General features: G+C 44.1%; 1 protein-coding gene across 2 annotated transcripts; it reads left to right on the top strand.

The window, feature by feature from the left end:
• Window positions 1-2,218: 2,218 nt before the first annotated feature.
• ALKAL2 (ALK and LTK ligand 2) lies at window positions 2,219-27,956 on the top strand. 2 transcript variants are annotated; one of them, XM_068161360.1, is made up of 6 exons: window positions 2,219-2,458; window positions 3,392-3,721; window positions 6,137-6,190; window positions 6,298-6,378; window positions 11,262-11,328; window positions 27,164-27,956. In XM_068161360.1, the coding sequence occupies exons 2-5, from the start codon at window positions 3,463-3,465 to the stop codon at window positions 11,324-11,326; spliced, it is 459 nt and encodes a 152-aa protein (XP_068017461.1). In that variant the 5' UTR covers window positions 2,219-2,458; window positions 3,392-3,462; the 3' UTR covers window positions 11,327-11,328; window positions 27,164-27,956. The 2 variants fall into 2 exon arrangements, with proteins under 2 accessions (XP_068017461.1, XP_068017460.1); XM_068161359.1 differs by lacking the exons at window positions 2,219-2,458; window positions 27,164-27,956 and adding an exon at window positions 16,286-16,756 and having other exon boundaries at window positions 3,395-3,721.

Raw genomic sequence — 27,956 nt, 5'->3', positions numbered from 1 at the left:
GCGGCGGGAAGGATGCAGGCAGCTCCGCGAGCTCAGGCTCAGCAGCGGCCACTGGGGGTCACTGTTACTGCTGACTGAGGAGGGGCCAGCGGCGCGCGTTACCTGTCCGCGGGGGCCTACTCGCTCGTAGCGGCCGCGGCCCGTGCGTATTCCCGCCCGCCGCCGCTGCTGCCGCCTCAGGAGACGGACCCCGAGCGCTTCCCACTCCCAGCTCGTGGTCTTGTAGGGTTTGGGAAGTGCGCCTGCCACGCGATCCAGCCCTGTATTTGCCCGTTTCGGCTGCCAAGGGAGAGGTTTTATCCAGACAATCAAAGTAAACAGAAAGTTCTGCCGGAGCGTGTTTCACCCTCTATGTTCCGCACGTTGCGAGGGGCGCTGCAGGGAGGGCAGTTAGTCAGTTAGAGGGTAGAAAGGCTCTGTAGAGGGACCTCGACTGACTGGACAGATGGGCAGAGTCCAATGGGATGGCTTTCAACAAGTCCAAGTGCCGAGTGCTGCACTTTGGCTACGGCAATCCCATGCAGAGCTATAGGCTGGGGTCGGAGTGGCTGGAGAGCTCCCAAACAGAGAGGGACCTGGGTGTGCTGATCGACAGCCACCTGAATATGAGCCAGCAGTGTGCCCAGGTGGCCAGGAGGGCCAATAGCATCCTGGCCTGCATTAGGAATAGTGTGGCCAGCAGGAGCAGAGAGGTCATAGTGCCCCTGTACTCTGCTCTGGTTAGGCCGCACCTTGAGTACTGTGTCCAGTTCTGGGCCCCTCAGTTTAAGAAGGACATCGAAACACTTGAGCGTGTCCAGAGAAGGGCAACAAGGCTGGTGAGAGGCCTTGAACACAAGCCCTATGAGGAGAGGCTGAGGGAGCTGGGATTGTTTAGCCTGGAGAAGAGGAGGCTCAGGGGTGACCTCATTGCCCTCTACAACTACCTGAAAGGTGGTTGTAGCCAGGAGGGGGTTGGCCTCTTCTCCCAGGCAACCAGCACCAGAATAAGGGGACACGGTCTCAAGCTGCACCAGGGGAGGTTCAGACTCGAGGTGAGGAGGAAGTTCTTCACCGAGCGAGTCATTCGGCATTGGAACCGGTTGCCCAAGGAGGTGGTTGAGTCATCGACCCTGGAGGCGTTCAAGGGGAGATTGGACGTGGCACTTGCTGCCATGGTCTAGTCATGGGGTCTGTGTTGATAGGTTGGACTCGATGATCCTCGAGGTCCTTTCCAACCTAAGTGATACTGTGATACTGTGATACTGAGGGCGGCGTGTTTGGGCTGCGTTTATTTATACTGTGTTTATTTATTTCTGGGGAGGCGGCTGTGGCAAGAGGGGTCTCGCTTTTGGAAGCACAAACGGTTGCAGGAAGCTGTTGCCCCACTCACTGTCCACCAGCGGGTCCTCACGCCGCTTCCACCCCTTCGCTCAGGCCGTCACCCGACGCTGAAGGAGCCGGCGGCTGAAGGAGTGTGACCGTTTGAGGCAGAGCTCCCCTGCCAGCGACACTGCCTTCGCTCTCCTCCTCCTCCTCCCCCCACCCGGCCCCGCCGGGAGCGCTTCCAGGCAGTGCCGCGCCGCGAGCCCAGGAAGCTGCCTCGCCACCCGGGACTGCCCTTGCCAAGAATCGGCGAGAAAGGCGACACGCCCGCCTCTTCCACACAGACCCCGCTCTAGCCACCTTTCCGCCAGCTTCCCGCTCGGAGGGAGCAGAAAATAGCCTTCCTCTTCCCCGGTAGCTCGCCCCCGCCCCAACACCTCCCATCCCTTCCCTGCCGCAGCCAGACCCCGGAATTCCCGGTAAACAGGCGGATTCCCCGCCCGCCCCCGCCGCGCGGCCCCCCGTGGGGGACGGCGAAGAACGCGGTGCCTGCGGCCGCGGGGCAGAGGACCCGCCTGACGGGGAGCCGCGCCAGGCCATGAATATTTCAGAGGCTCCTCAGCGAGTTTCTAATTAAAAGCTCGGGCGAGACGCGCCTCTCTATCCCTTCGGTCCCCATCTTCCCGCCGCCGCCCCCTCCCACTCCATGAACACACTTGGGACCGTCTCCTTACGTCGGAGAGAGACGAAGGAGTGACTGAGCCCTACCCGGGAGAGCCGAACGAGGGGGAGGGACGGACGGACGGACGGACGGGGGGGGGGGGGGGGGAAGGAACTGGGGCGGGAGGGAAAGGAGGGCGGGAAGGGGGGGACTTGTGCAAGCAGCGACGCTCCCGAGGTTGCCAAGTGGACTTTTATTGTTTTCCACCCACTTCCAAGTCGATACTATCTACCGTCTCATGCCCACCCTATAGCCTATATAAGCGGCTGCGCTGGGACTTACGGCGATGGAGTAGTTTGTGGATACAGAGAGAGTGCAGGGACAGGAGGGGGGGCGGGCAGGCCAGCTGCGGAAAACTTGGACTCCCCGGAGCTCGCTGCGCGCTGCCGTCTGAGGAGAGCCGGGGGAGAGGCTCCCGTAAGGAAGACACAGGTAAAGCGGCCGGGAGGCACTGAAAAGCCTCCTTCCTCCCTGTCTCTCTTCCCCACGACCCCGTCCCTCTCGCCCCGCTGAGCACGAGCACTGCTTGCGGCGGGACTGGTGGCACTGTCGGGCCACGCCGGTGACAGGACGCGGACGCCGCCGGACTCTCGCCGAAGTTGTCATGGAACAGCCGCTACGCACCGCGGGGCAGCCGTTTGTGTGGGTCGGCCGCCCACGGCACGCCGGCATAGGGGGGCACCCAGCCGTCCGAAGACGAGTGGCCCCGGGGATGAGACAGCGTCCTCCGCTGCAGCTGGCTGCTGTGTAGGCATCGCCGCCCGCGACTCTTCCCCGAGTTGGGAGGGGGAAAGCATAGAGGATAAAAGACTCGGCTGGCGTTACCGTGCGCTACCCCCCAGCCGCGCAACGCCCATCCCGCCCGCAGCCCCGCAGCGAGGGCTGGGGGGCTCACTCGGTGCGCAGTCGCTGCGGCTCTCCGGCAAAACTAAACAACAACCAACCAACCAAAACCACAAAACAAAACCAACCAAACGAACAAAAGCCACCAACAAAAAAAAGCAAACTTCGGGGAAAGTTGTCGCCCGTCGCCCGCGCTTCTCCGCTCCCTCGTCGCGTACTGCTAGCCCGTCGAGGCGGGAGATCTGCTCCGCCTAAGCGCAGGGGCCAAGGGTCCTCCTGCGGCCCTTCCGCGGGACTCGTGCGAGCGCAGGCTGCCGGGAGGGTGGGCGCTGGGGCGGATGTTCCCTGGGGGGCGGCTCGGTGTGGAGGGTGCTGGCAGCCGTGGGGCTGACGGAGCGGGCTGGGCTCCCGTCTTCTGTCACCTGCGAAGCGGTCTCCGCGCTTCCCTCCTGCTGTCACGTTTCTGATTGCACCCCCATGTGCGTCCCCACGTCCGACCCATCTCCCCTTTTTTTCTTCCAGTGAAAATAGGCTTCCCACAGGAGCGGATCCTTCTTTTCCCGCTGCTCCTGCACCCCTCTGGTCAGACTGCAATGAGTGGACTGAGGTCTTCTGGGCTGCTGGGGCTGCTGCTCTTAACGTTCTCAGCAGGATATTGCAAAGAGAAAACTGACTCTGCAGATCTGAAGGATAGGCAAAGTCTCCTAAATCTGATCATGGAGATCATTCAGGAACTGAAAAGGTATCATCTGGAGAAGGACAATGGGCTGCAGTACTTCTCCAAGCACGACTATAACTTAGATCGAAGAGAAGTGCCAGACTATGGAGGATACCAGGATGAACAGAGAGTTGGTAAGTCACAGTCCATGACTTAGGAGATTTTTAATTTTTTTTTAATTTCTATACTACCTTGGTGAATGAGACATCACATCAGGTTACTAATTTGATATCAAGGATTCACCACTCAAGATACCTGCAGATTCCTTTTGGTATCAGAAACAGACACAGATGGCAAATTTGGAATAGAAAAACTCCATTCACATCTCAGAGTCTCTCTGGATAATGTATGCAACTGAAAGTCCAACTTCCTGTATGTTAGCTTTGAACAAAACCTATCAAAATGCAAAAAGACTAAAGCGGGCTGAGATAAAAAAAAAAGGAATGGAAACATTCTTTTTTCCTGGAAGTTCACCACTTCTTAAAATGTGCTTAGTTTGTTTACTGGCAATGACCCCAGCAAGAATTCGTATAGTATGTCTTTGTAGATCTCATATCTAGAAGTCTTTCCTGCAGCTCAGCCTCAGTAAACCTTTCACTCTGCTGGTTAGTTCTTTCTGTGCTCTGAAGGCAGCACCTTTGAAATACTAGGGAATTGAAACCTAGTGCTCCTCTGTAGCTGTACAAGCAATGACCACTTTGAGATACTCCTACAGTCATCCTTCTACTCGTTTGAATGGCTCTTCTCTAACCTCCAGTGAAAGCCTGTGTTGCTTTGTTAGGATGCTCAGGGTTATGAAGAGCCATCTGGAAGCAGTTGTACAAGCTACATAGTGACTGATAGCTACTGCTCACTTTCATGATATACTTTTGTGCATTCAGTTGAAAGTTGATTTGGCTTCTCCTGATGCCATGCCTAATTTACTGTTCACTGTCACTCCCAAACTTCTGCAGTATTACTGGTGCTCATTGTACTCCTACTGAAAGTGACTTTCTCAATGTTTTCCAGCAGATGTCTTTTTTCAAAAGTAGTTTTCATGTCACCAGTATGCTATTTATTTTACCTTTATTGGTCTCATAAAGCTTCATTCTACCTTTTCTTCATTCTCATTCATATTCACATATCCTCACAATTTGCATTTGATGGTTGTCATGAAAATGTTACTTCTCCATCTGGATGATTACTCAATATACAAAGGCAGATGATTTTGTTGTGCTTAAGATCAGCACAGTAAGAATATTTTGTTTTATAAATGTTGAAAAGTTAAGGAGGCCAGACTGGACAGGGAACCCTGATCTGCACAATATATGGGCATAGCTTTTGGCCACCTTAAATCATCATATTGGTGTAAAACGTCTGGTTTGTGCTGAACAGTTCTCTGTGTAAATAATAAACCTACTTCAGAGCGGATTAGTTGGTAGTGGCATTATTGACTCCTAAGCTGGATTTTTCATTGTTACTACAATGGATTTATTCCCAGCAACTCTGAAAAAGGAACTACTGCCTAAAGTCTTTCATTTCATTTTTGGCATCACTTTCTCAGTGAGCCTGTCCCATGGGAAATTTCTGAGTGAAGCATGTGTGTTTTTAATGCTCTTCATGACATAATTAGGTCAAATATGATAAGGTCAATTTTACTTACACTGACTAAAGTAAATGAAGAATGGCTTTTGAGAAGTGTCTAACCTCACAAGTGAATCAGATCTGGATGGAAATGCTCTCTGCTTTATATCTGATAAGAGGTGCCAGGGGAATGAAAAAGGCTGCTTAGGCATTTATGGTCAAATAAATAAAGCACCATGTAGTGTATCATACACAATCAGCACTAAGCTATCAGCATAGAGTTCATAATGGAAAGCAATCAAAGATAGATGTAAATCAGGAAGACACCAGCAAGGGTTAGGGCTAAAATGGATTTCAGTAAACCAGTTTCATTTTGCCATCTGCTGAACACAAAACACAAGGCGGTAAACCACAAACATAGGGACCCAGAAGAGAGCAATTTGCTTGGGATCATTTCCTGTGAATTTTATTTACTGCTAAAGGGAAGAAGAAAAAAAATTCCTGTAAGTATATTAATCCAGTTTCATGACTACAGCAGGACAGCGCTTGTGACAAAAGAGCAGATATTTTTGCTTAAGAGAAATAAAAGACACAATCCCAAATTTCAGTGTAACTTTGGATCTTTGCCACCATCAGAGTGTGCTATTTCTGAGCAACCATGAACTAAAATTCCTGGAAGAACTTAAATCTGGGTAAACTTGATAATATAAATCTGACTCTTATTTAATCATCATCATCCTTAATGACTGCACAACAGACAACTCATTTCATCATCACAGTGTGTTTCACAGTGCATTTCACAGTGGCTTCTTATGTAAAAGCAATCCTTGTAACTTGGCCTGCTGTATTTAAAGGTCTTTTGACATTTGTGCATCTGTCAAGACAGAGGTGATGTTTGCTGGACAGAGCTTATTCCCTGTCCACATATTATGCTTGGCAAGCATAGTTCCAGTGCAGAAGTGACTATTCTTTATTCTGTCCAACAGAAATAGTTCCCAGAGATCTGAGGATGAAAGACAAGTTCTTAAAGCACTTAACAGGTATGTTTTAATTTTGCATTGGTATCTTTCATGTCATGTACATACCATGCACTACTCTTCCCTGTGAGCTGTACTCATTTATCACTTATTTTTTCTTTATATTTCAGGTCCACTTTACTTTAGCCCAAAATGTAGTAAACACTTTCATCGTCTTTATCACAACACAAGGGACTGCACCATCCCAGCATGTAAGTGCCAAAACCAGACTTCCATAAAACAGTGACTGTGTAGAATGGACCTTGCTTCCTTAGGTGCTGATGTATGTGCCTCTTTGGTTCCAAACCAAAGCTGTTTGCTTGTCATAGAAACACAACTTTTCTCACAAACCTCTCATATTTGATTTCTAATGCTGTCAGTTAAAGATAGGATAAGAAATCCATGTGGGGTTATTTCATTTTCATTGGTGATTTATGTAGAACATATTTTGTAGACATTTTCTATTTTGACTATTCAACAACCAACCTACCAGTGATGTTGACATGGAATATTTGCAACCCTCGTCTTCAGAGAATTACAAAAGTATTATTTCTTAAAGCTCACTAAAATAATGAAATAATTAAATACAGAAGTGCTGATGGAAACAAATAAGCAAATGCAGTTTATGATATGTCATCAGCATAGAGAATTTTGAAAAGCAAATCAAACATTGGCAGTTGTCAGAAGATGTAACTTCAGGTTCATAGTGAGGTGGACCTGTTGAGTAAGCAGATGCTATTTTAGTACAGCCTTTTCAGAATGGAAGCACACTTTATTTAACTTGTCTGAGGTCAACCAGTTGGGTCAGTAGCAAAGCTGGGAATAGAAACAAGAGTTACAGATTCCAAGTTTCAAGCATTAACAAATATGCCAGGCCAATATATTTTAAAGGCATATTTGGTAAGAATTGCAGACTTTTTCCCTGTTAGTAAGGCTTCAGATTGTAAGGCTTCAGACTAGGAATACCTTAGAAAGGTAAGAATTTATAGATAGTGGTTAACAAGATCACGTTCCATTTACATTGATGGAAGTTGCTTATAACTACTCTTGTTTTGAACAAACAAATGGTCATATTGTCCTTTTCACAACATAGCACAAACACCATTTGACTCAGCATTAAAGAGTACTCCCAGCTGTGATGCTGCAAACTAGAGTTGGTCTTAAAGCCCTTTTCCTCCTGACAGGTGACATACCCACCAGTATAATGTCTGGATAATGGGAGGATAATTTGTAGGAATGGCAATTACAGCATATCTATGCTGTGAGTTAGGGATTGTTAACATTGCATCTCTAGGAAACATCAGATGTAGTTACTCATTAATGAAATAATGCCTAACAAAAACCAACAGCAGTCACCAGACTAGACTGACCAGTGTCTCCTTCAAGTGACTTTCTTCTAGGAAAATAAGGTAAACAGCCCACTTTAGTTCTTCACACACAATGTGACGTTACTTTTTGAGATTTTCCTGATTTCAGGTAATACTGTGCATTCCATGTAGAAATTCAAAGGCCAAACTCTGGGGACGACGGAGATGGGAATCAATACGGCTGATCAATATGATCTAGTATTGTTCATTTATTGCTTCAGCATTGTTCCATTATAAAGCAAGCATAGTGCAAAGCAGACAGTAGAGCTGACAGGCTAGTAAGAAGTGCGCAGAAGAAGTGCGTATTAAGAAAATCTTTACAACTCATATAAGCTCGGGGGGCATTGCTGGCATGGCTTCATTGGCCCCTCACGAGTGACCACACACTGTACTACTGTGGATTATTGGTTAACACGCGGGATTGTTGATATATGTGTGCGTCCTGTTATTCCAAGATAACTCTCTATGTTTATGGCTACCAGTGCCCTGCTTTGGTTACACAGTGCGGGCACAGCACTGTTCTGCTATACTGCTAGCCACTTCCGCACTCATGCTGGGCACGGCCTACCACCATGTCAGGCTCTAGGCCTACACTGCCAGATTGCTCACACTGCTTGTTACAACCATTACCACACCAAACAACAAAGAAATTCAAAGCATCTATGATACTGTAATGTGATGGTAGCCAGTACAAAAGCATTTTGTTGGCATATCTTCTAGTAGTATCATTACCTAAAAAGTCGTTTACTCTGCTGTCTGTTCATAACCAACTTTCACAATATTTGCTTTCAGTTTGCCACATTAAAGAAGAAAAAAGATTTTATTTTTCTTAGCTTTGCATTGGTTCTGCCCCTTATGAATGCATTAAAAAGCAGAAGGTACCTAAAATAAGTACTACTAGTAGGGCTACTGTGGAAGAAAATTTTACTAGTTTTAAGATGAAACTATACAGTTAGGAATTTGTGTGACGTGGTCACCTACATGGGCTGGAATTAACATTCCTATGACTAGGAGATATTATTTGCCTAATTTAACAGTTTTTCCAGTAAGACCATTTATTGGAGACTTCTACTACTTAAGCTGATAGACTTGCTTACTGACGGTTGCGTTTCAAAGATGAATGAGCACTCCTTACTCTTCCTCTGGTACAGAAATATTACAATCACATGTTTACATCCCACGTTGAAGCACATTTGCATACTTACATATGCTTGGAGAGCCTCCAAGCACATTGGTGCTATTTGTTTATAGATAACTATGCATAAGTCTGTTGCATAGCGACATGTGCCATTAGACATGGCTTTCACTTAGGCAGTTTTTACACACTCCTTTTTACATGGTGAAGGGTCTGGAGAACAGGTTTTATGAGGAGCAGCTAAGGAAACTGGGGCTGTTTAGTCCAGAGAGGAGGCTGAGGGGAGACCTCATTGTTCTCTACTCCCTGGAAGGAGGTTGCTGCCAGGTGGTTGTTGGTCTCTTTTTCTTAGTAACAAGTGATAGGATGAGAACAAGCTGTCTCAAATTGTGCCAGGAGAGGTTTAGGTTGGATATAAGAAGAACCTTCACCTTGGAATTCCGAAGGGCGAACTTCAGCCTATTTAAGAAACTTATTTGCAAAGTCCCCTGGGTACCAGCCCTCATGAACCAAGGGGTTCAGGAGGGTTGGACCTACTTCAAACAGGAGCTCTTGAAGGCACAGGAACTGGCGGTTCCCATGTGCCGAAAGACAAGCCGGCGGGGAAGGCGACCGGCCTGGATGAGCAAGCAGCTCCTAGAGGATTTAAGGGGGAAAAAGAGGCTGTATCACGTTTGGAAGGAGGGGAAGGCTTCTCGAGGTATGTTCAAGGAAGTTGTTAGATTATGTAGGAATAAAATTAGGGAGGCAAAGGCCCAGTTGGAACTGAAGCTGGCCAGCTCAGTCAAAGACAATAAAAAGCATTTTTATAAATATATTAACAATTAGAAGAAGGGCAGGAAGAACCTCCACTCCTTATTGGACCTGGAGGGGAACACGGTGACTGAAGATGAGGAAAAGGCTGAGGTCCTGAACACCTTCTTTGCCTCAATTTTTAACAGCAAGGCAGGAGTTCAGGACGAGTGGCCTCCTGAGCTGGGCGATGGGGTCGGGGAGCAGTGTAGTGCCCCAGTAATCCATGAGGAATTAGTTCGGGACCTGCTGAGCCACTTGGACACTCACAAGTCCATGGGACCGGATGGGATCCATCCTAGGGTGATGAGAGAGCTGGCAGATGAGCTGGCCAAGCCGCTCTCCATCATTTTCCTCCAGTCCTGGCTCACCGGTGAGGTCCCAGATGACTGGAAACTGGCCAATGTGGTCCCCATCCACAAGAAAGGTCGGATGGAGGAACCTGGAAACTCCAGGCCAGTCAGCCTGACCTCAGTGCCAGGGAAAGTGATGTAGCAGATTATCCTGGCGGTAATAACTGCGCACCTGAAGGATGACCAAGGGCTCAGGTCCAGCCAGTATGGATTTAGGAAGGGCAGGTCCTGCCTGACCAACCTGATCTCCTTCTATGATCAGGTGACCCATCTGGTGGACGTGGGGAGGCCTGTGGATGTGGTCTACCTGGACTTCAGCAAGGCCTCTGACACTGTCCCCCACAGCAAACTGCTGGCTAAGCTGTCAGCTCGTGGCTTGGACCACTACACTCTGAGCTGGGTTAGGAACTGGCTGGAGGGCCGAGCCCAGAGAGTGGTGGTGAATGGTGCCACATCCAGCTGGCAGCCAGTCACCAGTGGCGTCCCCCAGGGATCAGTGTTGGGCCCCGTCCTCTTCAACATCTTCATTGATGATCTGGATGAGGAGGTCAAGTCAGTCATCAGCAAGTTTGCAGATGACACTAAGTTAGGAGCAGATGTTAGTCAGTTAGAGGGTAGAAGGGCTCTGCAGAGGGACCTCGACCAACACTTGAACGTGTCCAGAGAAGGGCAACAAGGCTGGTGAGAGGCCTTGAACACAAGCCCTATGAGGAGAGGCTGAGGGAGCTGGGATTGTTTAGCCTGGAGAAGAGGAGGCTCAGGGGTGACCTCATTGCCCTCTACAACTACCTGAAAGGTGGTTGTAGCCAGGAAGGGGTTGGCCCCTTCTCCCAGGCAACCAGCACCAGAACAAGGGGACACAGTCTCAAGCTGCGCCAGGGGAGGTGTAGACTCGAGATGAGGAGGAAGTTCTTCACCGAGTCGTTCGTCATTGGAACGGGCTGCCCAGGGAGGTGGTTGAGTCACCGTCCCTGAAGGCGTTCAAGAGGGGATTGGATGTGGCACTTGGTGCCATGGTCTGGTCATGGGGTCTGTGTTGATAGGTTGGACTCGATGATCCTCGAGGTCCTTTCCAACCTTAGTTATACTGTGATACTGTGAAGAAAGTTGCTGACTGAAAGGGTTCTCAAAGGCTGGAACAGGCACCCCAGGGAGGTGGTTGAATCCTTATCCTTGGAGGTGTTACAGAGATGTGCTGAAATACATGGTTTAACCATAAGACTTAGTAGAGTTTGATAGTAGTTAGATTTTATGATCTTCAAGGTCTTTTCCAACCAAAGCAATTCTATGATTTCAAAGTATAAGGAGTTTATTTCAATAGTGTTGAAAACAAAGGTGTTACTTGAACTTTATTTTTACAACAATTTGCACACTTACCAATTTTTATATTTAAAGGCAAAAATGGTTATTATAGTGATCTATTTATGCTCTTTATTTTTTCATGACAGACTATAAAAGATGTGCCAGGCTTCTTACTCGGTTGGCAGTAAGCCCAATGTGCATGGAAGGATAAAGGTAAGCTTCTTCATAATACTAATGACATTCAACTGCATAGCAAAGCAGTGGATTTTGTGTTTCATACATGAAAATTCATAGGACTATAATAACAGTCATCTTTTGGCTGAGGTATTCCCCTTTCAGAGTACTTGAAGTACCCCATTTTATCTCACAAATACTGGCAATAAATAAAGAGTACCCCTTACTGGAAGTCATCATAGAGAAATCTGTGTGCATCAGCTGTGAATTATTCACAACAGCATCTAATCTGCAGATACAGATTTTGTTGTGAAAGAACAAAACACAACAGCTGTAGCTTATTTTTCAAGGGTCGAGTCAGTACACAATTGCCTGCACTGGCAGCAGCAGCAGCCCTTTTTTCTGTGTGCAGCTGTAGATCTGTAGATCTGTATAAGTTAATGTATACATAGCTGTACACATGAAAGCTTCATAAGTGAAGATATGTTGCAGGTGCTTTTATAGTAGCTCAATTAAAATACATTGTTAGTAACATTGCTGAACTAACTAAGCTACTCTGACTTCTTGGAATTTTCATTGTGTTCACTTCTCAGGTCTATGGGCTTCTTCCCTCCCTTTTTACCTAGATGTGCCTCTAATTCCTATAAATGCTTGGGAAATTTTACCATACACCAAAATAAAACCAAAAGCAAACCAACCAAAAACATACTGTGGTGAAGAGGTTATTAAATTTATGAATATGAAATATGAATTATGAAAAATATTATTTTATTAATTATCAAACTATTAATAACCGATGAATCACCAACTTATATACATGTTCTAGTGCACGTTCGTGAAATACATTCCACAACTGGCTTAGTGTTATGATTATAACGTAATTGACCTATAAACCCTTTCTATATTTATATAACGAAGGGTGCAGTTCCGCCGCTTGGCCACTAGATGGAGACTCGGCGGGACGCGGGCGGCTTCTGGCTATACACAGCAGTATTACAATCTTTCTATGCGTCAGCGCTTACTCTGCTGGACGCGGATACTTTGAACTGAGTGTTAGTGGGTGGAAAGCACATGGACAATATTCAATCCCCTTCAGACAACAGGGATCGGTCCTGGTCGGGGTCGGTCCGTGGGATCGGCCCTCAGCAGTCGGCTCGCACGGCAGGGCGGGACGACGGTGGCCGGTAGGTGGGCTCGAACGACGGAAGCAGGCGAAGCTACGGGGGTCGGCCCAACCACGGCGGTTCTCGGGGCTGATGCAAACAGCCTCAGGGAGAGAATGCGGCTGCGTTAGGCGGCGGATTCTCTTTACCGAGGTTAAAGGAGCAACAGGACTCTCGTAGTGGTCCCGGGTCCGGTGCAATACAAGCACGAACAATGCTCTGGTTTTCCCTGGAATTCACAGGGCTCAGAGCGGCACTCGGCGGCTCTGAGAGAGCGGCACTCGGTATTGATCAAGTCCCTTCTCCCCGGCAACTGGGCAGATCTTACCCGCGGGGGTTGGTCCAGTCCTCCGGTGGCACGATGGGCTCTTCCGATCGGCACGACTGGTTGTAGCAATGCTGAGCTCCTCAGGCTCAGCGAAGGTCCTCCCTCTGGGCTTCTTCAACAATGCAGAGGCTTCCAGTATGCATGCATGTATAACAGAAGCTAACAACAATAAGCTCAATGGCAAAGGCTGCAGCTCGAGAGTTACTCTCTGGAGCAAGCACAGAGACAAAGTAAATGAGGGGGCCACGTGTTCACCAACTGGGGTGATACTTATAGATTCCTCGAGGCTGGGCTTGACCAATGGGCACTCTCATAAGCAACTGGCTTCAGCCTATAGAAAGCGTGAAGCTAGAATTATGCCCATACTTGGTGTAAGCACAAGCACTGCATGCGCTGGGTGCGTGCAAGCCTGGCTAATGCCTTGGCTTTTGTCTCCCTCCTAGAGGGAGGGGGAACTTGCCCACATGCTGGGACAAGATTCAGTATCGGGGCATAATGTGCCTTCACCACACAGACTTCCAAACTATCCCTATTTCTAGAAGACTGTGTTGGGTTGACAGTTGGATTCGATGATTTTAGAGGTCCAATATTAATGATTATATGGTGGAATATAAAAGGACTAATTTACATTTTGTCCTCAAAATGCTTACCTGAGACAAAAATGTGACCTCTGACAAAGGGAGATTTAATAACCTGTATGGATTTGTCAGTAACAAATGCTGTTGAACCACAATAGTTTAACTCTCTGACAAAATACACACCTTGTGGAGTCAGTGAGAAAGAGCAAGAGATGCTAAGCATCCTAGTTTTACTGGTTTGAAACACTAACACTGTTTTGCATGACGTTGTCACAAGGAAGCCAGGGAAATGTGGGGAAAAAAATGTAAAAATGTCTGGAAAAAAATAGAAATGTTATTAGTGCTTCACTGACTAACTGGAAAAAAAGTATTGAACACAGTCACAGCTTCATTATATTGTTGAATATTTTCATTAATAACTCAGGTGATAGGACATTTGTGGGTGACAGTAGTGTAGGGGAAGTAACCATGATTGCATACAATCTTGAAACCGAAAATAATCTTGGAATATTAGCTGAAAAGTCTAAAACCAGGATAAGATTTAGAGGAATGGGCAGAACTATGTGGGAGTAACCAGCTGCACAAATACATGGCAAGTTGTGAATAGCTAGACATAATTCTGTAGAAAACATAGGGGTTGTAGTAGGTCACATATGAAATGTGTCTACTGTGTCACATTTGAAAGCGAACAAACAACATACTGGAATTTATAAATAGAAACATTGTTTATAAACCACTTGAAACAGTAACTGTTGCTGAATACTGTACTTAATTAAGCCCATCATGAAGACACATGGGTGCTTCTTGTGAGAGTCCAAAGAGCAACATGGATGACCAAAGACCTAGAAAACTCAGTTTACAAGAATAGCTGAAACAAATTTGGATTATTGAATCCAAATGAAAGATGACTGCAGAAAAACATGATGGAGCTATTTCATTTCATAAAATATGGCTGTCAGCCATTCTCTATCCAGTGTAGATAAATAAAACAATTCAGCTTTGCAACAAGAGAGGATCCCAGCTGGATGTTACAAAATACTTTTCTAATGGCAAGGACAGAGATAATATACTAAATCATCATATGTAATTCAGCATCCTGACTTTATGCTAAACTCCTCAACATTTCTTCAAGTATTTTTTGTCTGACTTTCTAAACAAACCTAAAGCAGCCCAACTTCAATGCAGAATGTCTCTCACGTCCAGTAACTATTACATTAATCATAGTCTTAACTTGAAAGATGCAGCCATGGAGATGAATCTCTCATGCATACATAGTATGTTCAAGAATGGAATCCCAGAAACGATTAATAGTATAATTAATACAGTAATGTTAGGACAAATAGAAGTTAAAAAACATGTAACTCCTTTGATCTAACTAGGCAAAATGCCAGAGATTCAACCTTTCAATTGTAAAACCCAGAAAAGGGGTAAAAAATTAACTATTATAAAATAATACTCACCTGCCAAAGAGAGGTGACTGATGTTATTACCAGTGCTAATGAGCATACATCAGAGTAAGGAATTATTTTCTCCCTTCCATTAGAAAGTTTTAGCTATATCTTTGCCTCCTATCACAAACTCATTATATGAAGGGACAATAACTAAAGTATTTCACATCTCAGACTGGAAGCCTATTTTTAAAAGTCCCACTCATTTTGCCAAACAACTGCCTTGCTAAGCTGGCAGACACATTTCAATGCAAGTAATCCTCCATTTCTGTTATTCTCCTGACACAGATCATTAATAGTATCAGCACTCTTAATCAACCTCTCCTGGTAGAAAGGAAGGCTATTCTTTGCCACATGCCCCTTGAGATCTACAGGTGTCTCCAAAAATTAAGCATTCTTCCTCCTCGGAGTTTTTCCACTGCATCAGTTCAAGATAAGTGGGTAAGACATACCTCACAGAAAAGTAAAATGCTCATGGACTGAGCTGCAGAAAAATGGGTTCTTTTTGCATTTTCCACTTACCAAACCATATTTTTCATCTTCATAAAGTGTACAGTTATTAACCAAAAGTGTTTTCAAAAAGATTCAAGGTTTTCAACATAGTACCGCTTAAACATAGGAATACAACATTTTGAAGTAATTTCTTATGTAAGATGGCTCTCTAGTGTAAGAAATGTTATTTACTCTGACAATAGGTAACCACTTCTGTATCTGCTATAAGGCTACTAGTCAGTATTAGTTTGGAAGCTCAAACTAACTCCTGAATCAGGTAACAAATTTTTTTATGTGATACTACTCCACTAAGGTGTAAATTCAGAAATAGAATTTGACTGTTTAATTGTAATCACAAGTACAATTTTTTAAAATATCTTTTGAAACTCTTATAGACTAGTAAAATAACCTACTCTTAATTATCCATACTAACTTTCCTTCCCCTGCAACAAATTCAATTTCTGATTTTGCTTAGTAGCCAATTTTATTTGAGGCTTATGACTGGACTAGGCTATAGATGAATTATTGGGTTTTGATGCTCTACAAGACTAGTAGTTTTGGTGCATTTTTCAGATCCATAGCTACATGTCCATGTTTAGAGAACACCTTGAGGGGAAGGAAAAAAGAATAGATTTGGTTTTATTTGTACTTAAATGGCTTGAGTTGGAAGGAACCTTAAAGATTATCTAGTTCCAGCCCCCTGCCATGGGTAGGGACACTACTTACTAGACCAGGTTGCTCAAAGCCTCATGCAGCTTGGTCTTGAACATTGCCAGAGATGAGGTGGCCTCAACTTCTATGGGCAACCCATTCCAGTGTCTCACCACCCTCCCAGTTGAGAACTTGTGTGTCAGGAACAAGACTCCAGTAGTCTTATTCTAAAGTTCCCAATTCAGATCTTGTAGATTTCCCACGACATATAGCTTTTGTCACAATCACTTTGGCTACAGTCATACAGATCTGAGTGCTTTGTTTTGAAAACTGCAGGTGCTACTGTTGGTGCCCTCCCTTTTCCATTAGCTGGTCTTGAAGTGTTTACTAGGGACCAATACTGATCTCATAAGGTATGCTTAAATCTTACTTGTACCATAAGGAGCAGTTCAAGGACTGAGGATTGCATTATCATGTATGGTTACATATTCCTGCTTTGAAGAGTTCTTATCATTATTGTACTGACAAGTATTGATGTACTTTTATCTCTTTTTAAGCTTCTACAGTTATTTTAAATGAACATAAGTAAACCAGTGACACAAAGAGTTTTACACTGATAATCACAAGACTAGTGCAAGTAGCAGGAATTTCAGGCTAAGCAGAGATAAAAAAACATATGAAAAAGATCTAGCAGTTGCTTTTTTTCCCAGGGAAGCAGATTAATTAACAGTATTTAAAGGAAAAGCAGCAGATACAGTATTTCTTGCAAGAATAAATATACACAAAAGTCAAAGACTCCTTATGTGGCCGGTTGACGTTGCCCCCTTAAGAAAGGGAATATGGTGGACGGAAGTTGGTAAACGGAAGGAATAATCTAAACTATTTCATTGGTGAAGTGGGAGGAAGCACCTTCGGAACTGGGAGTGAGCTGGACATTTCCAGCACTTCTCTGTCAGTCTTGCTTCCGCCTTTTCTTCGTGCAGCAGCTCTGCCTGTGCTGGGCTTTCTGCCAAGGCCTCGGCCTTGAAGACCAGATAACAGCCGGTATTAACTCCTTTCTAATTAACACAAACTGCTTCTAACATTTTTTTCCCTCTCTTTTTTTTCTCTTTCTATCCCATTCTGGGGAAAGGGGGGAGAGAGGGGAGAGCGGAGGTGGGGGACCCCTCTGCCTTGAGGGGGGGTCACTCTCATTTCTGTGTTGCTCTGTTGTATATCTTTGTATATATTGTAGATATTGTAAATTTGTAAATATTTCCCTGCAAATCCTACATTGCTTTGTAAATATAGCTCCACTGCTTTGCTAATTCAGCTTGTGAGGTTTTTTTTTCCTTTCCCTTCAATTTTTTTTTTTTCCCTTTTACCTAGCAAGGGGGAAGGGAGGAGGCTTCTCAGCCTTACCCTTCCAAACCCACCACATTTTTTTTATTGGCGCCCAACGTGGGGCAGATAATTAGTTTAATTTATTATTTGATTGATTTAGTGTTTTCCAGCTGAATTAGCAAACATGAAGGTATTGTGGTTTGTGGAGCGATTATTCTTTTCAATTTTTGGGGCTCTGGTTTACAGATATTGTTTGGGTTTGATTTTGGATTACCTGGGTAAATATTTGGTGCGGACAATCTATATGTGGGTTATGTATAGAGTTAAATTATGGTATGGAAAATGTATTAATTTCCTATGGCCAGTGAGATACAGGAATGTTACCTCCACCACTCTCCCAATTGAGATAAAGGGTTTTAAGATTCCGCCTGAGGAGACAGTAACTTTAGGTGATGCCTGGGATCCAAAGGTGATTTATTTGGTGTCTATAATTCTGCTGATGGTGATAATTAACGTGTATCTCCTGATTTCTTTGCGGCGAGAGAGAAAGGTGTCCAGAGCTTGTTTTGTTATTAAAACTAGATCAAAAAGAAAACGCCATGGCTCTCGATCAGTCCCAGAGTCATCTAGTGATGAGGACTGTGGAGAACCCGTGTCAGTTAAAAAGAAGGCTAAAAAGTTAATTGGTAAAGCAGCTCTAAATGACTTTTCTGCTGATTCTAGCAAGCAGCCAAGGGCATCGGCTGGTATCAACATGGCACCTACTCCTTCTCCTACTCCTTCTCCTTCTTCTTCTCCGTCGGCCATTAACGGAGCAACGTCACTTCCACACACTCCCTCGGTGGGACCGGAAGTCACTGCCCCAGCAGCTGATTTATCTCAGGACCTGTCAGCTTCCATTAAGGTGGCTGTAAATTCAAACACAGCTCCAGTTAAGGTGGCTCCTTTAAAGACTAGAGCTGGAAAGGGCAAAGATGGAGAAGAAGAGGAGGAGACTGATCCTGGTGAGGGGCCCTCTACTCTAAAAGATCCTGCTCAGGAGGAAGAGAAGGTTTGTTTTAAAGATCTAGCTAACCTAGTGAGATCAAAGCAGGATAGGGATGAAGCTAGGAAGGCAGCTGGCAAAGGTGGTTCTCAGCTTAAAGAGATCCTTAGGAGAATGACAGCAGGATTATATGGGCAAAGAATTCAGGGAGACGAGGAGGAAGATGATCTTACGGAATGTTCTTCGCCACGGGAGGAATTGCGAAATGTCCGTAAAGATTTCACCAGGGCAGATAAGGAGCCAGTTCTAGCTTGGCTTAGTAGGTGTTATGATACAGGTGCTTCAGCTCTAACAGTTGGAGACAAGTCAGCAGCTCAGTTAGGAACTCTCTCAAGGGACAATGGAATAGATAGACATCTAGGCGAAGCTCTCGGTAAGGTTAATCTGTGGATACGCCATTTAATAGCGGTTGCCCTGAGATACCCTTCCCGAGATGACCTTCCATGGAATCCTAAACCCTGGACTACCATAGATGAGGGAATTAAGCGCTTGAGAGAATTTGCTGTTAGAGAGCTACTCTATGGTGAACATGAAACTCTGAATCCTGATGACATTCCTGTCGGTATTGGTCTTGCTAAAAAGATCATCAAACTTGCTCCTTCTAATTATGCAAACATTCTGGCAAGCAGAATTGTGTCAAGAAGTTATGGTGGAGCTTCTCCTACGGTTGGCCAATTCAGTGATCAAATGAGACAATTGGAGGATAGCATGACACGTGGTTCTTTGGTTTCGGCCATTAAAACTATGTCTGGTGATATTCAGAATTGCATAAGAGAGTTAAAAGATTCCATATACCAATTGGCACAGAAGGATAATTTCAATTCTTCCTCCAGGTGGGTACAAGTTTCATCTGTGAGGAATACACGTCCTCCAAGGAGGTCATTCCAAAACAGGACATTCCAAAACAGGTCATTCCAAAACAGACCACCAAGGCAATCACGTAGAACTATTTGGATAACTCTGCGTGATCAGTGTGGTGAGAACATGAACCGCTGGGATGGCCAACCGACTTCTAATCTTTTCAGGAGACTGAGGGAATTGCAAAGTGGCAGAACCCGAGGTAGCAATACCAGAAGGGTAGCTGTTACTTCCACAGTTCCCCAGAACGACTCTTATGGCTCCAACAGTGGCTCCAGTTATAACATGCAAAGTTATAACCCTGCACAATATGTGCAATGCACATGTGCGCATGTTCCCCATAACTAGGGGTGCCCTGCCTCCCGCCAGGGGGAGGAGAGGGATAACAGAGATAATAGAATCTATTGGGATGTGTACATCCAGTGGCCTGGCACTTCACAATTTCGGAAGTACAGGGCCTTGGTTGACACAGGAGCTCAGTGCACCATAATACCATCAAATTATCAAGGATCAGAGTCGATAACTATTCTGGGAGTCACTGGTGGATCTCAAGAGTTAAGTAAGGTACAGGTTAATATAAGTTTAACTGGTAAACAATGGAGGAAGCATACAGTTGTGACTGGACCTGATGCACCTTGTATTTTGGGAACTGATTTTCTGAGAGAAGGGCGTTTCAAAGACCCTAGAGGTTACAAATGGGCTTTTGGAGTAGCTTCTATTGAAATTGATGGACAAAAAATGAAGCTATCTGCCAGACCTGAACTTTCTGATGAATCTGCAGTTGTGGGACAACATAAGATACAGGACATTAAATTGCCGGTTGCTTCTCAGACTGTGCATCACAGACAATACAGAACCAACCGTGACTCTTTGTTGCCCATTCAGAATCTGATTCGTCAGTTGGAGAGTCAGAAAGTCGTCAGCAAAACTCATTCACCTTTCAACAGTCCAGTGTGGCCTGTGCGGAAGCAGAATGGAGACTGGCGTCTGACAGTAGACTATCGAGCCCTAAATGAAGTGACACCACCTATGAGTGCAGCAGTGCCAGACATGATGGAGCTACAGTATGAGCTGGAATCCAAAGAGGCCAAATGGTATGCTACCATAGACATTGCTAATGCATTTTTCTCTATTCCCATAGCAGAGGAATGCAGGCCTCAGTTTGCTTTCACCTGGAGAGGAATCCAGTACACTTTCAACAGGCTGCCAATGGGCTGGATCCACAGCTCAAGCATCTGTCATGCAGTGATCCACGATGCTCTGGAGAAAGGCGGTGCTCCAGAACACATCCAGTTCATCGATGACATCATCGTCTGGGGTAAAACTGCTGAGGAAGTCTTCGAGAAAGGTAACAAAATCATTGACATTCTTCTGAATGCAGGTTTTGCCATCAAGCGAGACAAGGTGAAAGGACCTACCACAGAGATTCAGTTTCGGGGAGTGCGATGGCAGGATGGACGCCGACACATTCCAGTGGATGTCGTAAATAGAGTCTCTACCATGGCAAGTCCCACAAACAAGCAAGAGACCCTACGTTTCTTAGGGATAGTGGGAGTTTGGAGACTGCACATTCCTGGATACAGTCAGATTGTGAAACCTCTGTATGATGTGACTCAAAAGAGAAACCATTTCCACTGGGGACCTGAACAACAAGCAGCCTTTGACCAGATAAAGCAAGAAGTGATTCAAGCAATGGGTCTGGGACCTGTCCGAGATGGTCCAGACATTAAGAACATTTTGTACACGGCTGCAAGTGACAATGGTCCAACCTGGTGCTTGTGGCAAAAAGCTCCAGGTGAGACACGTGGACGACCTCTTGGTTTCTGGAGTCGAGGTTACAGAGGTTCAGAGGCTAATTATACTCCAACAGAGAAAGAAATTCTAGCTGCCTATGAAGGAGTAAAAGCATCTTCTGAAGTGATTGGAACTGAATCACAACTTCTTCTAGCTCCCAGATTACCAGTTTTGAGTTGGATGTTCAAAGGCAAAGGATCCACACCACATCATGCCACAGACTCAACCTGGTCCAAGTGGATGGCTCTGATAACACAGAGAGCTCGAATGGGAAATCTTGAAAGACCTGGTCTAGTGGAGGTGATCTCAAGTTGGCCTGAAGGCATCAACTGTGCTAAACCTCCAGAGGAGAAAGTAACTCGTGCTGAGGAAGCTCCTCCTTACAATGACCTTTCTGATGATGAAAAGAAATATGCTTTGTTCACAGAGGGTTCCTGTCGTGTTGTTGGGAACAAGCGAAGGTGGAAGTCTGCAGTGTGGAGTCCAACACGCCGAGTTGCAGAGGCGAAAGATGGAGAAGGAGAATCCAGTCAGTTCGCAGAGGTAAAAGCTGTCCAGCTAGCTCTCGACGTGGCTGAACGTGAGAGATGGCCAAAGCTTTATCTCTACACCGACTCATGGATGGTAGCCAATGCTCTATGGGGTTGGCTAAAGAACTGGAAAAAGAGTGGTTGGCAGAGGAAAGGAAAACCCATTTGGGCAGCCAACCTGTGGCAGGACATTGCTGATCGAATCGAGAGAATTCCAGTGAAAGTGAGACACATCGATGCTCACATTCCTAAGAGCAAAGCTACTGAGGAACAGCAACACAACCATCAGGCAGATCTAGCTGCAAGAGTTTCTCAAGTAGACATGGACTCTAATCTTGATCTCGACTGAAAACACCGAGGTGAGATATTCTTAGCTCGGTGGGCTCATGATTCGTCGGGACATCAAGGCAGAGATGCAACATACCAATGGGCTCGTGACAGATCCATAGACATTTCCATGGATGCTATCACACAAGTCATCCATGACTGTGACATTTGTGCTGCTATTAAGCAGGCAAAACGACTTAAGCCCTTGTGGTATGGTGACAGATGGTCCAAGTACAAGTATGGTGAAGCTTGGCAGATTGACTACATCACTCTCCCACGTTCTCGTTCTGGTAAGCAATACGTGCTTACTATGGTAGAGGCAAACACTGGATGGTTGGAAACTTATCCAGTTCCACATGCAACTGCACGCAACACCATTCTCGGTCTGGAGAGACAGATCCTGTGGAGACACGGAACTCCGGAGAGGATTGAGTCAGACAACGGAACTCATTTCAAGAACAACCTTGTAAAGAACTGGGCAAAAGAGCACGGTATTGAGTGGATATTCCACATTCCCTACTATGCACCAGCTTCAGGGAAGATTGAACGCTACAACGGTTTGTTGAAGACCACTCTCAAAGCCATGGGAGGTGGATCTTTGAAAAACTGGGAAAAACATTTAGCACAAGCAACCTGGCTGGTAAATAGTAGAGGTTCAGTGAACCGAGCTGGACCTGCACATTCAGATTTGCTACGGAAAGTAGAAGGTGATAGAGTTCCTGTTGTTAGAGAAAAGAATCTGTTAGGTAAAACTGTTTGGGTATTTTCACCCTCAGGAGAGGCTAAACCTGTCCGAGGGGTGGTTTCAGCTGAAGGTCCGGGTCACACTTATTGGGTAATGCAAGAGAATGGTGAAATTCAGTGTATTCCACAAAGAAATTTAACTTTAGCTGAAAGAGGTTAATTTCAAACTGTTGTACAGCTACATCGCGTCCAAAGGAAAAACCAACGAGGAATCTACGGTGCACGAACCCTGAGATCCCTGAGAGCCCTGAGTCAACTAAGAGACCCTGAGATTCCCTGTTTCCCTTTTCTTCGCTTCATCAGTGAAGGAATGAACTGTTTTCCATTTTTCTCATTTTCTGATTTTCTTGGACTTTTGAATCATCTACATCTGAGCATAGCCGGAATGGACTATGAACTTTGCTCACAAACTGTAAATATCGTTTTGGATTGGATGGACAGTATGAACAGCCAATGAAATTGTTTAGAAGGGGTGGACTGTGGCCGGTTGACGTTGCCCCCTTAAGAAAGGGAATATGGTGGACGGAAGTTGGTAAACGGAAGGAATAATCTAAACTATTTCATTGGTGAAGTGGGAGGAAGCACCTTCGGAACTGGGAGTGAGCTGGACATTTCCAGCACTTCTCTGTCAGTCTTGCTTCCGCCTTTTCTTCGTGCAGCAGCTCTGCCTGTGCTGGGCTTTCTGCCAAGGCCTCGGCCTTGAAGACCAGATAACAGCCGGTATTAACTCCTTTCTAATTAACACAAACTGCTTCTAACATTTTTTTCCCTCTCTTTTTTTTCTCTTTCTATCCCATTCTGGGGAAAGGGGGGAGAGAGGGGAGAGCAGAGGTGGGGGACCCCTCTGCCTTGAGGGGGGGTCACTCTCATTTCTGTGTTGCTCTGTTGTATATCTTTGTATATATTGTAGATATTGTAAATTTGTAAATATTTCCCTGCAAATCCTACATTGCTTTGTAAATATAGCTCCACTGCTTTGCTAATTCAGCTTGTGAGGTTTTTTTTTCCTTTCCCTTCAATTTTTTTTTTTCCCTTTTACCTAGCAAGGGGGAAGGGAGGAGGCTTCTCAGCCTTACCCTTCCAAACCCACCACACCTTATAATATAAATTCCTAATAAGGTAACACACACTGATAACTGCAATTTCCATTGGAACTCAAGAGAAATCTGTGTAAACTCCTCAAGATGTATTGACCATACCACTAACACAGGTTGAAAAAGATGACAGTACAAGATAATCTTGGAAACTTTAAATAGATCAAGACATCTGAAATACCACACTAAGTCCAAATCCTGTACACTGTACTATATATCAATTCAAAGAATCATAGAATTGTTTTGGTTGGAAAAGACCTCTAAGATCAAGTCCAGCTGTTGACCTAATGACCAACATGGATATTCATCGAATCCAGAATGGTTTAGGTTGGAAGGAACCTTAAAGATCATCTAGTTCCAACCCCCTTGCCATGGGCAGGGACACCTCCTGCTAGATCAAGTTGCTCAGGGCCCCGTCCAGCCTGGTTTTTAAACACTTCCAGGGTTGAAGCCTCCACAGGGCAACCTGTTGCAGTGCTTCACCACCCTTGTGGTGAAGAGTTTCTTCCTAATGTCTAATTTCAATCTATCTTCCAGTTTAAAACCATTACCTGTCAACCTATCACTACATGCCTTTGTTTACAAAGTCTCTCTCCAGCTCTCCTGTAGCTCCTTTCAGGTACTGCAAGGCTGCTCTAAGGTCTCCCCAGAGCCTCTTTTTCTCCAGGCTGAAATGCCCCAACTCTCTCAGCCTGACTTTATAAGAGGTGCTCCAACCCTCATCATCTTTGTGGCCTGCTCTGGACATGCTCTAGCAGTTCCATGTCCTTCTTGTGTTGAGTGCTACTGAAAATTACATATACTTACGTATATATATACAAAATACATTTATGTATAGATTATATCAAACTATTCTTAAACCCGAATAATGTTTGGGCTCTGAAGTTTTGCTTTGTGTTTTCTAACAATAGAAACAACAGCCCTTAATTGCGTTTTCTCTGAGTGGTCCTTATTCAGAGTAACATTGAATGCATTCAAGAAGTGTCAGCCCTTTTTTGTTTGATAACAGAAGTGAAGACGGAATTACAATGTGAGTTTTGTGCATGAGTGAAGGTAAACCCTAACAGAGCACAAAGCTGGACCCATCACATTCAACTTTCAATTACTTCTGCTTAATGGCAGGAAGCAGTGACTTTGAAGTTCTGCTACAAAACCTTACTGGCAGTGTTTTAGAGCTCATACTGATATTTCAAACACTTAATTCTACTCTTATATAGATTAGTTTTCTCTTATATCATCATGCACAGGTAACGACTAGAACATTGGGGAGGCTGTGTCATGCCTTTACAATAGCTTTCATTTGTGCTTTTAAAATTGGAACAGTTGTATGGTTTGGTTGGTTTCAGCCAAGATTGCTGGTTGGGTTTGTGTTTTGGTTTGTATTCTTTGCATTAGCAAAAAAGAACTAAGAATGGGATGAAAAGGGAGGAAGGATAGCTGCAAAGACTGTAGCTAAGTAGTATTCAGGATCTCCACTAAGTCTGCCTGCCATCCTTCAGCTCATTTCCAGTCTAATTTTCCTAGAGTGATATATACAACAGACTATATGAAATAAATAGAAAACCACAAGATTGATCAATGCTGAAAATCTGTGGCTTTTTCAAGGGTTTCTGAGAACACAATGGATTTAGAAAACTGCTATTTAGCTCAGCATTGGGAATCTTTAGACACAGCTTATCAGATATCCATACAAAAGCAGCCTGAGATGAGATGATGAATGAAGCATTCTAGTCACTTCCATTTTTTTTTACCCTCAGTGAGCTGCATATTCCCCTTAGGATTAGTAAGGAAAAAATAATTTATTAAATTCCCAGTGTTTAACTTGTCAGTTGTGACACACAATGATCAAACCAAAAGCAGGTTAATTTGTTTATGAACATCACAGCTTAAACATGGTACATTAGTGACATACACACAAAAAAATAAGATAGATGGAAATGCAAGGCAAAGCAAATTTATGCCAGTTTCACCTCTAAGGAAGGATATTAATTATAAAAAAATAAAAGAGTATTTGTCCTATCTGCAAAGCCAGGAAAAAACCTTAATTGCATTAAGCTTTTCTGTAACATTATTACATTTCCTAATAACTTTAAAAAAATGCAAACCTAAATATGTTTAAATACTACTAACAAGTATTTCTGTATGCAGCAATACCTTGATTTCCAATGGATTATGTCAAGTCCAACTGACTCTGCATTCAAATGATTCTATTACAAATTACACTTGAGCAGTAGAAAATGCAGAGAAACTCAAAATATCAGAGAATTCACACTGACCATGGGAAAGAGTTATGCATGTTCAGACAATACACAAGTTCTAACTGTGAAAACAAAAAAATGACATCAGCAGAACACTGGTATCAAACAACCACTGTTTTTTAGTTTCCCATGTGGACTTGTGGTGTCTATAAGACACACCAGCTTCAGCAGAAGTCTGTCTGCATGTAAGAGTAGTGTTTTTCACCTGTGCAGTTCTTGTTGACTAATAGAGCATTTTTAACTTTAAGGGCATTAACAGGTTATCTTAGAAACACATGAAACATGGGTAGACAGACATGCTGCATTCAATGGTCACCTGTACAGAAAATGCGATTGCAGAAAAACAAATTCAGAAGTACCTGGCAAGGGTAGATTTCTAGATGTGTGCACAGAGAAACTGGTACATTATCTCAGAAGGCTTAAAGGTGTGTGATGGGAAAGAGTTGGGGAAACCTTCACTGGTCAGCCTTAGCATTAACATTTCTAGAGTACAGACAATATACATTACATCAGCAATGTGGAAACCTACAATTTTTTTATCAGTTTTTTGATACCAGTGTCATAGAAATTGTTTTGATTTCATTACAAGAAACTATTCTGGAGTGTTAATAGAATGGGAAGCAAACTGAACCACTGCAGCTCCTACTTGGTGCTACCTCAGTGTTTGCATGTCCATGGGGCTATATTTATACGACCAAATCTCAGAAAATTACTTCTGTTTGTTTCTTGTTTATGAGTCCACATTTCTTCACTAGTGAGCCCATTGAAACATCAAATGCTTCCTACATCCTTCAGACCTTACCTTGACAGATTTCTATTAGTGGACATTCTATCAACAGCTTCCACCAACACATTAAGACAGAAATCTGCAACATTAATACTATTCCTGAGGTTTGTTCAACTTTTTTAGTTCACAACCACATTAATAGGAACAGGCCAAACAGAACTATGAGCACGCTTTGAGCAGATAGGAGTGTATTTTCTGTATTTTGTCTACTTAAAATGAACCAGCACAATAGTGGACACTTTCTAACATTTTAGTCCTGATTAAGAAACTAACAGTAATGAAGCAGTCAGGCTATAGGAAGTACACCGAGCGAAATCAGAAATGCAGTAGTGGACTTTTCCAAAGTTATTACTGAACTCTCCAGTTTTATTTACAAATTTCAATATAATTACACTCTCTAGCACATGTATAAAAATGATGAAAGGCAATTTTCTTCTTTCTTTTAATCCACCAGATGTTATTACCATGAAAAGAAACACCAAGAACCAAGAGAAGTGCCTTGGAAATCAACAGGGAAATAGAACTTATTACCTTTATAACATATTCCACAGTGAACAAGAGATTTATTTTTGCAGATTAACAGACTAATTCCCATAATTCTTTTAACATGTGTTTTGTATGTTGTCAGCAGTTTGCAGATTGACATTCTTTACAGTAGCATAACTGCCAGTAGTACTTAATGCTCCATACTTAAAAACACACTTTACAACTGATGTGTAATGCTGCCAAAAATTATGTAAACACAAATATTTCACTAAGAAAATTGATGTTCTATTGCTTAATTCTAGAATTTTAAGGAATGTTTGTTTGTATATTTAGAACTACTAAAGATCTGCTCCACAGTAGTTGTGGTCACTTGATATCCTTCATGCTTATGCAATTTTTTAAAAGTTTGGTTAAAACAGACTTGCATTGGGGTCACATTGTACCCTAGGAGTACAAACCGCATGACAAATAGGAACGTAATTCCAAGTAGATATATTTTTTTGGACAGTGGAGCATGGATTTTGTACACAAACACAAGCTGCCATTAACTTACTTTATATAATTAATGTATAAAACATTCCAGCAAACGTGCAATATGTAAATATTGTAAATAACAAGCATAAGTAAAAAAGTGTTTGGTATTAAGTTGTTCTCAGTTTACTTTCTGTTCACTGAATCCAGATAAACAAGCTGTATTCCAGGAGCTACAATCATATACTCACACTCAAACCTCTTTCCAGTAAGACTTCTCTAGTGAAGAA

Source organism: Melanerpes formicivorus, unplaced genomic scaffold (assembly GCF_026170545.1).
Source record: "Melanerpes formicivorus ecotype bairdi unplaced genomic scaffold, bMelFor1.0.p_v2 SCAF_57, whole genome shotgun sequence".
NCBI lineage: Eukaryota > Metazoa > Chordata > Aves > Piciformes > Picidae > Melanerpes > Melanerpes formicivorus.
This window is presented reverse-complemented; position numbering and strand designations above follow the sequence as displayed.

Bases quoted from the DNA above. Each gene is read 5' to 3' on its own strand.
- ALKAL2 (XM_068161360.1), top strand. From the start codon at position 3,463: ATGAGTGGACTGAGGTCTTCTGGGCTGCTGGGGCTGCTGCTCTTAACG. The intron at 6,191-6,297 runs GTATGTTTTAAT...TTTATATTTCAG, and splicing joins GTTCTTAAAGCACTTAACAG to GTCCACTTTACTTTAGCCCA. The intron at 6,379-11,261 runs GTAAGTGCCAAA...TTTTCATGACAG, and splicing joins GGACTGCACCATCCCAGCAT to ACTATAAAAGATGTGCCAGG.